The following is a 13,367-nucleotide window of genomic DNA, read 5'->3' as shown; positions in this document are numbered from 1 at the left end:
TACTAACTGTGTTTTCTTTTCTAATCCAGAACAAAGAGGAGCTTCCTTTAGAGGAGCAGGGTCCGAGTATCAAGAATTTGGACTTCTGGCCCAAACTAATCATGCTCATTGTCTCGATCATTGAGGAGGACAGAAACTCCTATACACCTGTGCTCAACCAGTAAGTAACTGGCTTACACTCTCTGTATGTTTCCTGTATTAAAATAGCAGGAGCATACAGACCACTTCAATACATTTTTCATTTGTTTTCCTTAATAAACTATTCTTGAAGTTCAGAACAATTAAGTTCATATACCCTGGCATATTTTCCTTTACATGGTCTCAGAATTTAGTAGATTTAATATTATACTTGTATTACTTTCAAACTGTCACTTTGTCTTCAGGTTCCCTCAAGAATTAAATGTAGGAAAAGTGTCAGCAGAGGTTATGTGGACATTGTTTGCGCAAGACATGAAGTACGCTATGGAAGGTAAGTATTCTTGTCCACTCAAGGTGTGTAGTTTTTCTGTATCAGTAACACAATAAAGTAAAAATTCATTAGCGTGATGTGATGTTTACCTCTGTCATCATATCTCTCAATGCCATTTCCTTGGAGCAGCTTCTCTAGTATCTGGTAGAGCTACATCACAGTCTTTAGGGTATTGTTCTGCTGTGTTGCATTCTACTAGAAATTAAATGAAAAACATTCAAAGCTTAAGAGTAAGTTCCAATGAAATGGAAAATACCCAGCAAGTTAGGTAAAAATGTATAATAGGGGGTCAATAAAGTGTTAATTTAAGAACTGAAAGAGTGCAATAATAACTGTGCAGGTTTTGAAATCTGTTCATACAGGAGACCTCAGAAGCTTCTCTGCACTGCTCAGTATTTTACTACACAGCACCACCTGTCCCCAGAGGGACTAAGCATTTATCCCAACCCCTTTAAGATAAATCGACTGCATAAAGTACAGGAGGAGTAGCTTCTTCATTTTTAAATCTGCAGTGATTTAAATTGTACAGATATATTTTTTAATGACAGTCTGCATTTTAGAAGACATTTTACATGCAGATGATATTTTGATTAGTCCTATTTCTATGTAAGGTATACTAGCAGTCTGTCGGCCTGCTTGTGTTAGCTAACTGACTCACTGATGATTTAGGAATCAGATGGAAACAACTGTGAAAATGATTTCTTTAGAAACAGGTTCTGATTCTCTTCCACTCACCAGACACAAACTTATCAGAAACCTCACCGGCTCTCTATGTCCTATCTGCAGAGCACGAGAAGCACAGACTGTGTAAAAGCACCGACTACATGAACTTGCACTTTAAGGTCAAGTGGCTCTACAATGAATATGTCAAGGACCTGCCAAACTTTATGGGTGTTGTTCCTGACTACCCATCGTAAGTGCTTGTGTGAAAACATTTTGAACTTCTGATTTATTGTCCCATATTTCAGGTGTGGGTTAGAGATACTATATATGAGCAGTAAAAGTTGAAGGTTTCTTCATTATTGTGAAGAAAGTAAAAAAAAAACAACTAACTGCCATCTTTATTTATTTTTTTATTTTATTTTATTTTTTGTAGATGGTTTCTACAATTTGTGCTACAGTGGTTGGACGAAAATGAGGATGTGTCTATGGAGTTTATGCATGGCGCTCTGGAAAGAGACAAAAAAGATGGAGTAAGAAAATTAAAATTGAGCTTTTACCTCGGCCAAATGTTATGTTTTCTTAGACATTGTAAATTGGGGATGGTAAAGTACATCTTTACACACCCACGTTTGATGTATACACCTAATAAATGGTGCTAACAACTAAGGATATTTAATGTGTTTATTGGTGTTTTTCACGTATGCGCTTTCAGTTCCAACAGACATCTGAGCATGCCCTGTTCTCCTGCTCTGTGGTGGACGTTTTCACCCAGCTTAACCAGAGCTTTGAGATCATAAAAAAACTGGAATGTCCTGACCCTAACGTCATGGCCCAGTACAGTCGCCGCTTCTCCAAGGTAACTCACAACAGTTGACCTTTTCTAAAATACATCAGTTTGAGTCTGCAACTCATATAAGGGAAATTACAGAATAGCTTCAGCATTGTCTGGAGGGACATTCAAATTCATTGTGAAGGGAATTAAAATTTTCTCATTAACAACAGAAATGAATATTTGGGCATTATACACCTTTTTTTGGTAAGAAGCGACAGCACAGTTTTATGTTGGGAATGCATTAAGGGACAACTGGGAATGTTTCTAATACTCAAGTAGAAGAATCCAAGGACATGCTCCCCAAAAGCGTAATATATTTTGAATCTATTTGAAATGAAGCTACATCTTTTATGTTTCATGCTCAGTTTAATGATTTCTTTCTCATCATTTTTGCAGACTATTGCCAAAGTCCTTCTTCAGTACAGTTCCATTCTCACTAAGAATTTTCCTTCATATATAGACAAGGAAAAGATTGTAAGTTTTTACCCTTGTTTTGTGTAAAATCAGTGCCATTATGTACCTGAGTTATTAAATGAATTGAAGCTACTGTGTGTACTCTGGGTGTACAAAAAAACAATAGACATTGACTGAATCTCTTTTTTGTCTGTCCCCCCTTGTAGCCCTGTGTATTGATGAATAATGTCCAGCAACTCCGAATCCAGCTGGAGAAGATGTTTGAGTCAATGGGTGCCAAACAGGTAGGTCACAAGAAAAAGGTGTGGATGTGAGGGTACCAGAGTGTAATGTGTGTCATTTAAAAATGGGTGACACTATTCATTCTGATTAGCGTTAATGGCTTATTCTCAATAGAAAAAGACAAAAAAATTAAAATTTAATAATAATTAAAATGTATTATTTAGAACAGTTTTCTTGTACAACGGTTGGATTTGTGTGTGTTTTGTTTATCAGATTGCAACTGATGAAGCTCGGGTATGTACATTAGCAGTAGTTAAGAGACCATGATCATAGTTGTAAAGTTGCATAGGCCATAGTGGATCTTGTTTATGTTGTTGTTTAGAAAGGTCTGTTTGCTGTCCTGATGTGTTACAAAGATTAGTGCTGCCTAATAGAGAATATTACAACAGATATGCTGTTTAATCTAATTTAATCTTAAATAAGTCTACCATGTGAGTGTCCTAAGCACAGCTATAATAAGGACAATTGGTAGCCTCTTACAGCAGTGACCACTCTTTGCTTTAAATCACTAACATGTTTGCAGGTAGTGCTTTCCCATGTTTAGTGTAGCTGTAGTATAGTCTTTTAGTGGTGTTTATAGGTTGTAAGACTGTAGCTGTTGGACACTATAGTTTAAGTTTCAACCAGTTTGTTCACTTTACAACTAAAGCAAAATGAACTGGTGGAAGAGGAGGGGGAAGAGGCAGGAGAGGAGGTATGTTTTCATCACTGTCTGAGCAGGGCTTATATAGGCAGTTATGTATTTACATGAAAGTGCATCTTTAGATTTTATGGTACAGTATTTCACTCTATTGATTATTTCCTCTGCCTCTGGCTCTGACAGCAGGTCATAGCTGAGGATGAGGAAGCAAAGGCTCTGGTGTGTACTGTGAATACTAGCAGTGTACTAGATGTGATTCAGTGTTCATTGTAGATTCAGTAATTGATATATTTTAACTCGTGAAATTCAGAGTGAAAGTGAATATTTTTCTATTAGATAGTCTATTACATATATATGCGTAGTTGTCCCATTCTGTGCTTTCCTATTGAATTTTAAGTCATCCATGTTTATATCTAAAAGAATAACAATGGTATATGGCAAGATTATTTTAGACTCACTGCTTTTGATTGAAAAATTAAAATCAGCTTAACCACATTTTTTGCTTGGGAAAAGAATCATTCATTTAGACAAATTGACTGCACCAAAGCTTACTAAAAGACAAAGTGGCTTCAGAAATGCTTTGAACATCAAGTATTCATGTTCTACAGAGTTTAAGCTCATCATGGTGTAATTTTTTTATTTTAATTCTTCTTTCTCTGTAGCTGACCATACATGCAACAGTAATTGCATGTAAAATGGATTTCCTTTTGTTTTCTTATCGTTATGCTTAAACCTGGTTTATTTGAACCTTTATCTCTCATCAATTGAACACTGATCTTCTTTGTGTAATCAGTAATTTCTACTTGTGATGTGTGCAGAAAATCTTTGAAAATGAAAAAGTTTGTTGAACCAAGTTTGTAATATTCCGCTCAAATGACAGAAGAATATAATCTTAGTTGCTATAAAAACATCTCACATGACAACAGTTGAAGCACAACTCAACAGAAATGAAAATACTGACAAAAATATCTAGCAAAATTTACATTAAACCACACACACACAAAACAAATAGAAGAAAACAAACTGGTAAAAAAAAGGGGGGGGGACAAGGAAATGTCAGACTGGACAACATAAACAAAACGGGAAAGTCCCACAGGCAATCCACACAATGGCTGGGTGCGTCCCCTAAACCTAATCCAACATTCCAACTAATACTAACAGATACAAAGCTGCGAAAACAGGACTAGCAACCCAGCCATAGCAAAGGAAAGACATTTAGGAAAATAACAGAGTGAGTGCAGAATCTCCACTTTTTAATGAATAAATGAACTTCCAATCCAAATACAATGAAAACAGCAATCAACACACACAAACAGTATTAGAAGACAGGAGGGAGCACATCTACTGCACCTAAATTACATTTGGCAGACGCTTTTATCTAAAGCAACTTACAAGTAGGGTACAATGGTAGGCAGGCTAAGCGTGAGGAGGTCTCGCCTAAGGACCCCTACTGGAGTTAGGCCACAGCTGGGATTTGAAACCCAGTCTCCCACATGGGATGCGGTGATGTTACCACTACACTAACCAGCTGCTACTAAATATCTATATAAATCTGTTTTCAGTGTCAGTTTGTCCAAGTACTATTGATGTGTAATGAAATCAATATAATATATAAACTAATAATATAACTATTTGGTTTGTAATAAATTTCAAATTATTATTAAAAGGCAGCCTACCTATGCAGTCACAGAAGTCACTCTACTAAGCTAGTTCCTCCTTACAGTTCATTACATTAGCAAGAAAAAAAAGTATGTGAACCTTTTGGAATTTCATGGTTTTCTGCATTAATATGTGATGAAATGTGATCTGATCTTGTGTGCCTAAAATAATAACACAAAAGGAATTCTGATCTTTCACGTCTTTAATAAAACAACCATAAAAACCTTATAGTGCTAGTGAAAAAAAAGAATCCACTAGCACTATGAGTTTGCTCCGCTCAAAGAAGAATATGCTTATGTGAGACATGACTCGCCAAAGGGAGCTTTCAGAGGATCTATGATCAGTAATTGTTGAGTTACAAAAAGCTGGAAAGGGTCACAAAGTGATGTCAAAGACTTTAGAAATTCATGAATGTAAAGTTAGGCACACACAAGAAGACCCAAAACACTGGAGCCCACAACTAAATGGCTTCAGAAATACAAACTCCACCTTTTCGAGTGGCCAAGTAAGAGCCCAGACTGCAACCATGCTCATTGTTCTCAATAAAGAAATAAACAATCAGAATTATTTTGTGTTATTACCTTAGGCACATGGTATTTGTTATTACTCTTGACTTAGATGAAGATCAGATTACATTTAATGACAAATTAATGCAGAAAACAACAGAATTCCAAAAGGTTGACAAACGTTTTATTTTTCTACTGCTAGCAATTTACATATTTTACATATCTTTTATATATATTTACACAATATATTATATAAATATATTTATGTACATTATATTTCCTTACAAGTTGTTGTATATCGTTGACATTTTATCTTTTCACTACCACTTCTAGTCTGAGGACATTGAGGAGGAGGAGGAGGAGGAAATAGGGGAGGAAGGAGAGAAAACTGAGGTTGAGGTTTGTTGCAGTCTGAAGTGGTTTTAACAACATCACATTGTGCTTGGAGTCCAAGTTATTCCCATGCGCCATTTCCCTTCTGATCCTACTTCCAGCACCATCACAGTGATATTTAGCCTTACTGACAAAAAACACTCCACCATGAGAACAGGCGGAGTTAATTGTGAACATATTTTCATGTCACCTGTGGCGATTTCCCTACATTCAGCAGCATTTTCCTTGGTCTTTCCTCAAGACTGGTCACTCATTTCCCCATAAATGTATTTCATCTTAAATTCCTAAAAAAATCAAATGTATTTATTTACATTTTTTGTAATATGCTGTGAAGGACAAGGTGGGTGTGATGTTTTAAATCCAACAAATGTTTTCCAGTATGAAAAACATGGAGCATTTATGATGTTATTGTATAGGCATTTTTATTTTGTTAAGCTTATAGAAACTAAAGGTTTTTTTTGACACTTTCCATTTCTATTCCTTTTTTTTTTTTTTATCTCAAAACATTTACACCACACAAAGATGGATACTCCGGTAGAAAAGGTAGGTTACATGCTGTCAGAGCACTTTGTGTAATCATCATTGGTGGGTTTCCACTTAATATAAATAAAAGTCAACCCTTGAAAGGGTAATGCCAGTTACCTGAGGTTGTCCTGTGTTACCTTCCACCTTTCTGTGCTGCTGTAGTCTGAAAATGCATTTGAAGAAAAGATGAGTGAGGGTGTGCAGACACATGCATATTAATGTTGCCTTCCATACAGAAATACTTGCAGGCAAGACAAAGTACATCCAGCACAGTACAAATAGAACACAATCCATTTCTAGATGCCGTTTCCTTCCCCTGAAGCTTTCCCATTGTGCCACGTACCAGAAACTTCTCTCCTCACTAATGGTGACCTGACAGGCCGTGAATCACAAGGCTATTGGATCATTGACTTAATGAGCCACACCATGCCTGCATCTATATGGCTTAGCTCCCCTGAAGGCAGTGCTTCTTTAGATGATACCACAGTATGCTTTGGTTAGGCATACTAAAGGAAATACAAGGATCTTTCCCACTTGTTCCCTCATTCTGTGCTTGTAAGAGTCACTACTTGTAAATGGCACTCTCGTAATAACTTTTTTTCAATGTGATCCTTTAGCAGTTAGAGACTTCCGAGTTAAAAAGTGGGTTTTCTCAGATGTTTGTGTTAAATTTAAACATTTTCATGCTGCTTTTTTATGGTGTCCCAGTTACATGAACAGAGAATACCACCATTACAGTGGTGCAGCCAGAGAGAAATCTAAATTACGATTTCTGCCTCTCATCCTTTTGACATCCTTTGATATTGTGTAAAGCACTGCAGACTGGCTTGACCGATGCCTTGCCTATTTTGATAATGACATGATGTGGCACAACTACTGGTTATTTGTAGCTTATTTGTAGCATTTTCATTGAAACGCAGGTGTAAGAAGTTAAAAGGTAATGACTAAAACCTGATGTAAAATCCTTTTATGAACTGCTGTTCCTACATCCTACATGTGCGGAGGAAAGTCTGCTCATATATTCTCCGCATTTTGCAGGTTTCTGAAAGCTGCTTTCTGTCTTTTTGCAGATGGACACTGAGGCCAGTGACTTATTGAATGACCTGCAGGTGAAGTTGAACAATGTGCTGGATGAGCTTAGCAGTACATTTGGGAACAGGTACATATGCAGTACACACATACACAAACAAATGCAGTTAATTCAGTGAATTTGCACGCATTAGTGCTGATCATTCATTTTCTTTCTTCCCAGTTTCCAGAGCCGTATCAACGACTGTATGCGGCAGATGGCGTCTCTTCTATATCAAATCAAAGGACCTCTCAATGCAAACAACAAAAACCAAGTGGAAGCCGACTCTGACAACATGTTGCGGCCGCTCATGGATTTCCTAGATGGAAAGTGAGTGCGATAATTAAAATGAACTTTCCTTCTATTAATTAATAATCTAAAGTGTTTGTGTGCTTTTAAATTATTAATCAAAAACTGGAATCTGTCATGTTATAAAAGTACTCAACCATAAATTTAGTATTTTGTAGAAGTCTCTGTAAGCTTTGCAAATCTAGATTTGGGTAGTTTATCCTATTCCTCCCAGGAAAACCCCTGTCTTCACTCTCTTAAGTCCACACTAAAACAGAGTTTTGTAACTTTTGTGTTGTGTGTTTGCATGTTCTTTGCAGGCTGACACTGTTTGCAACTGTATGTGAGAAGACTGTATTAAAGCGCGTGCTCAAGGAACTGTGGAGGATTGTAATGAGCAGCCTGGAGAAGACCATAGTCCTGCCACAGGGCAATGATACCTTTGTATGTCTAATGTTTGTTTGCTTCAGCATTTGTTGACTTTTCAGTGATGAAATACAATGAAAAGTAGCAACTTCTTGTTTTGTTTTTTCCAGGGCTCACATATCCTCTCAGCTGCAAAAGAACTGGGTCAGCTCTCCAAACTCAAGGTATTATAAGCCTTCATATTTTTCACTCTATGTTAAATTCCCTTCTGGGGCTCAGTGTTAACAAGCCTCTACAGAACCGACCATAGAATCACTCATTGAGAGAATGCTAATTTTATGGGTCTAACTCATCTCTATTCTCATCACTTGGTTGTGCAGGATCACATGGCAGGGGAGGCTAAAAGCTTGTCTCCCAGGCAGTGTGCTGTCATGGATGTGGCACTGGACACTATCAAGGTCAGTTAATACTGCAGGCTTTGGTTTCATTAGGATGCAGTGTGAAGGGGTCAAATTAGCTTTGCCAACTATTCATCCATTAATCATGTACACTGGATGAGATGAGGAGTGAACCTCCAAACGTTTTTCTACAGATGTTTATGCACTGACTAACCCTCTATTTCATTGGTAGCAATACTTCCATGCTGGAGGGAACGGGCTGAAAAAGGCATTCCTGGAGAAGAGCCCTGAACTGTCCTCGCTACGCCACGCTCTGTCCCTCTACACTCAGACAACAGACACACTCATCAAGACTTTTGTGACCACCCAGCATGCACAAGGTAGTTGAAGTCACTTCCTGAAGGGCATAGGAAGAAAACTTTTCACATAGTAGACCAGGAGAGGGTGCCAGCTGAACAATCTGTGTTTGGTTTAAGATAACTTTCACTGAACACTTTCACGTTTGAACCTGTGTTTTGTGAATTCAATGCTGGAATTTTTTGTCATGTTATTGCTGTTTTCTTTATCTCCTGTGCTGCCTCTGTGCCAGTGCACAATGGAAAGGGTATTAGGTTAACTCCTAATGAAAAAATACAGCCCAGCAGGGGTAGGTTTCATTGAAATCATCTGCCAGCCCTCCTCTCCTTCCCTTCCCACACTCCCTTTGTACATTTTGTCACTCTGTACCACTAGGTAGATACAGTAGGTCAACCCTAATCCAACCTTCCTACCTGTATCCCCTAATCATAGTGATTCTGTATTGTGAATTAAAGTTAGTTTTTTGCCTTTATTAGGCCAAATGAATGCTCATTCATGTTTCTGGCTTAAACTAGGTCTGGCAGTGGACAAACCAATAGGTGAGGTGTCTGTCCAGATTGAGCTGTACACTCCTTCAGGGAAAGGGGAGAGGAAAGTTACAGTCAAAGGTCAGTTTGAGTTTCCTTATAATTGCATTGAAATGTACAACATTTACTCATCTGGTTACACCATCTGTCTTAATTGTTACCATGTGCATTTGTTAACATAGCTGTGTGTGTTTACATGTATTACTACAGTTATGGGAGCCAGTGATTTGAAATGGCAAACGTCTGGTATGTTCCGGCCCTTCACAGAGGTCACCATGATCGGTCCTCACCTCAGCGACAAAAAGCGCAAATTTCAGACAAAATCCAAGAACAACAGCTGGTCTCCCAAGTTCAACGAGACCTTCCACTTGTAAGCACAGAAACAGCTGTATTTGCTTCTGGAAATTGTTTAGGAACAAGGCAAAAAATCACTGAAGTTTTTATTTTATTTTCCTAAAGTCGACAGATGACTGATTTCTAATGAGAAGAAATCTCTTCTGTTCATTGTTAAGAAGAAGATTATCTTACAGTTGACTAACCCTGTTTCTCTAATGTTATTGAATAACTGGATGTACAAAACTCTGTGTTCTCTGTCCACAGTGTTCTTGGTAACCAGGATGGCTTTGAGTGCTACGAGCTGCAAGTCTGCGTCAAAGATTACTGCTTTGGCCGTGCAGACCGAGTGGTGGGCTTGACTGTGATACAGTTAAGAGACATCATGGAGAAGGGTAACTGTGCCTGCTGGTGCGCGCTGGGACAACGCATCCACATGGACGACACCGGCCTCACTGCCATGCGAATACTCTCCCAGCGGTCCAACGACGATGTGGCCAAGGAGTTTGTTAGGCTGAAATCAGAAACCCGATCGGCTGAGGAAGGCAGATGAGGAGAGCTGGAGATTGAAAGTCAAAGACAGATTGAATGATAGGGGAGGATCTCAAAAAGCAGGGGGTTATTTGTGAATTCTTTCTTAAAACTTTGATGTGTCTTAGCTGTTGTTGACTGGTGGCACCTTGCCAAGCCCACCAACACAATAATCTGGGTATTTTAGGCAAACACTCACTTTCCGTGTTCTTCAAACAAGTCTCAATATTTACTGAGCTGCTGTACCGCACACATCCTTACAGACACTGACTCACCCAACCTTCACAGTCACCAGCTGTCTCACTAGGCGGTGAGCATTTACACAGTCATTCAACCAGTTTTTGTACCCACTCTACTTACGCCATAGCCCCACAAGTTCCCACACCTCCCAAATGTTGTCGTACAGTAACCCGTACCTAAAGTGGTCATGTGTTTGATGCCTTACACTGTGCAAGCTGTGAAAGTGTGAAGTCTTTTGAATGCCCTATTCTATAGCGCCACTGTGATGTTTGAGTAAATGTGAAAATATTGATTTATTAAAAAATAGGGTCTTTTGTTTGAGAAACTCATAGCTAGGAGACAGTTCAAGTCAAATATTAGAAGAGAAGATGATTATATTTGACAAATCAGTCATATAGAGGTAAGGTTTAAAGAGAAGGTACATAAAGTAATAACCCTTAACTAAGCCGTTCATTTGAAGTATTTGTCAGTTAAATATGTGCCTCGTTATTCCAAGTTTAGGTGAACAATCAAAAACAATCCAATTTATTGTAGATGGAAGAATAAAGTAACATGAACTCATCAGTGTGGATGGTATAGGTGATACCTATTTAAACTCTCAGCTCATGTGGCTTAGTATAACCATGGTGGTGTAGCCATTTTATTTATTTATTTTTATACATATTTATTGTTGCCTGTGCTTTTCAAAGCCCATGTTTAAAATGTTTTTACTGCTGCTTTTTATTTCTTCCCAGATCAGTGTGTTTGAGAATTTGCACAATTTGGAAGATTCAGTTTTGTATCATTATACACATACACAGCAGCTTCTATCCACGGCCAGATATACACCCTCAGAATAAAGTGGCAACCTAAAGTTTCTTATAAGATAAGAACATCTTTCAGAATTGTAAATGAAGTTTAATTTTACATGTTGAACTTTCAGGTAACAACATTGTCTTTAAATAAATAAGGATGTCGGGACATTTGGATGCTCAGCACATAGTATGGAGTGTAGAATTATTTATGGTTTACATGCAACTTCCTGCTCAGTTGTCTTCTACTATTTTTAGTGGCCTTACTTTGGTGAAAAGTCTCGTCGTGTATCTTTTAAAATCTTTCTTTTTATCCTTGTATTTTCTTTGGCCCTCAGCAATCAGAAGTGGTCACCTCTTTGCCCACAATGATGTCAAATAAGTGATGCTCCTTATTATTTTGTACTTTTTATCTTCAATTATTGACTATGATGAGTATTTGTAGGCTGGACTTTTTTTGCAGTCTGTGTTACATTTTGTACGCTTCCCTTATTAACTCCTCATTAGTTTGTGATGTTGATCACTGTATTGTGAGATGTGTTTGAGTTTTATGTGAGTGAGATGTGTTGCCAGTGAATTTGTTCCTAACTGATGGAAACACATAAAAATGAAGGAAAGATATAGCTATGAGAACCTCCAATGTGTTATTTTTAAACTGTCCACCCTCTGTAGAAACTATAAAAAGCACGACGTCATTCACCTCTTTGTTACACTACACTAATTCTTGTGAATAACATGTTATTGGTTTATGAGTTAAGTTTCATAGACATTATGTGACATATATGTTCCTTGTGCCAAGTTGCAAATGTTCACTTTTGATCTTGATTTTTTTCTATGTTTTGTATATTTGTTAACCCTTGCACTATCACTAAATCACTGCAATAGTTAACAATTACACTTTGTCACAGTAACTGCATTTTTGTTGTGTTTTCTTTGTATTCTTTGTCATTGAAAAGTTGTTGTCATCATGTAAACATTCCGATTAATGAATTTTGTATAAACTATTTGACAGGTATCTATAAATATGTCTACTGTCTTTCTTTTGATGGTGATTTTGTGACTTTACACAAAATCTGCATTTGACCACAAGGCATTTCTAACAAGGTACAGTCCCTTTTAATAACAGCTCAATGAGACCTTTATTTTAATATTAGAAGCACCTTGTGGTGTTTGTTACTTATTCACAATGACATTGAGACATCTGCCTCAATAACCTACTATCAGTCCGGGCTATGTCACTTGGAAATGTGAATCAAACATTTGCAAGTTGTGTTTGAAGCCAAGAAAAGACGGGAGCGTGAATTGAATATGTTCAACCACCTCATATATGAGGAGGAGAACAGGACATGTTTGACCATCAACAGAAAGAAATTCCTTTTGACCAGAAAAGTTTAGTTTGCCAGTGGTTGTCATAAAAGATGTAGACATTGGCATGAACTGATGAAGGCAAGACCACTGAGCCAAAGACATGGCAAGAAGTCAGCAGAATAATAAAAAGCAATTAAGAAATATTTCATTTCCATTCTGTGTAAACTATTTCGTTTTTTTCTTCTTTTTTTTAAACACAGTTTGCACTTTCATGACTCTCAGGTTGTATGCGTTGACTGGGTAGTCAACTGATCTCAGCCTTTAGCAACCAGAAGTCAGAGGATGGACAAGTAAGTGGTCAGTAATTACACGTCTATAAACATTAATTGGGAGAAAGAGAGACAGGAAAGATTTAACTAACTGTTAACAAAGACTGTTAACAGTTACTTTATGCTTATTGTTGTGTTTAACTGTAAGTTAATGGTTAATACTGCATAAAGTAATGTTAACAGCATCATTATCAACTATTATATCAGATCAAAGGTAACGCTTTAGTTAACATAAACACCATTAGTTAGTGATTAGTGGAAGCAACAGTTACCTATTACTAAGCTGTTAGTTAGTGCTTGTTACTGCATTTACAAGTGTTAATAAATCTATCCTTATTGTGAAGTGTCACCTTCTGCAAAAATGCCAAAATGACGGTGACATTTCATACATCACCATGCAGTCATGAAATGTGATAAATCATTTTGGTTGCATCCAGTGAGTGCTCT

The 13,367-nt window shown here is 37.5% G+C and overlaps 1 protein-coding gene across 2 annotated transcripts in view; it reads left to right on the top strand.

The window, feature by feature from the left end:
- Positions 1 to 12,306, top strand: part of LOC113147915 (protein unc-13 homolog B) — a 50,538-nt gene extending 38,232 nt beyond the window's left edge. For both annotated transcript variants that reach the window (XM_033325834.1, XM_026339242.2), the window contains 16 exons: positions 30 to 160; positions 384 to 469; positions 1,256 to 1,382; positions 1,566 to 1,662; positions 1,845 to 1,988; positions 2,361 to 2,438; positions 2,585 to 2,662; positions 7,454 to 7,542; positions 7,636 to 7,782; positions 8,061 to 8,184; positions 8,277 to 8,330; positions 8,487 to 8,564; positions 8,737 to 8,884; positions 9,377 to 9,469; positions 9,599 to 9,758; positions 9,989 to 12,306. In XM_033325834.1, the coding sequence (XP_033181725.1) occupies positions 30 to 160; positions 384 to 469; positions 1,256 to 1,382; positions 1,566 to 1,662; positions 1,845 to 1,988; positions 2,361 to 2,438; positions 2,585 to 2,662; positions 7,454 to 7,542; positions 7,636 to 7,782; positions 8,061 to 8,184; positions 8,277 to 8,330; positions 8,487 to 8,564; positions 8,737 to 8,884; positions 9,377 to 9,469; positions 9,599 to 9,758; positions 9,989 to 10,274 (1,920 nt within the window). In that variant the 3' untranslated portion in view covers positions 10,275 to 12,306. The remainder of the gene's footprint in view (positions 1 to 29; positions 161 to 383; positions 470 to 1,255; positions 1,383 to 1,565; positions 1,663 to 1,844; positions 1,989 to 2,360; positions 2,439 to 2,584; positions 2,663 to 7,453; positions 7,543 to 7,635; positions 7,783 to 8,060; positions 8,185 to 8,276; positions 8,331 to 8,486; positions 8,565 to 8,736; positions 8,885 to 9,376; positions 9,470 to 9,598; positions 9,759 to 9,988) is intronic.
- Positions 12,307 to 13,367: the final 1,061 nt, after the last annotated feature.

The sequence above is a fragment of the Anabas testudineus genome, chromosome 22, assembly GCF_900324465.2.
Source record: "Anabas testudineus chromosome 22, fAnaTes1.2, whole genome shotgun sequence".
In the NCBI taxonomy this organism is placed as follows: domain Eukaryota; kingdom Metazoa; phylum Chordata; class Actinopteri; order Anabantiformes; family Anabantidae; genus Anabas; species Anabas testudineus.
Note: the sequence above shows the minus strand (reverse complement) of the source record. Positions and strands in the feature narration are given on the sequence as shown.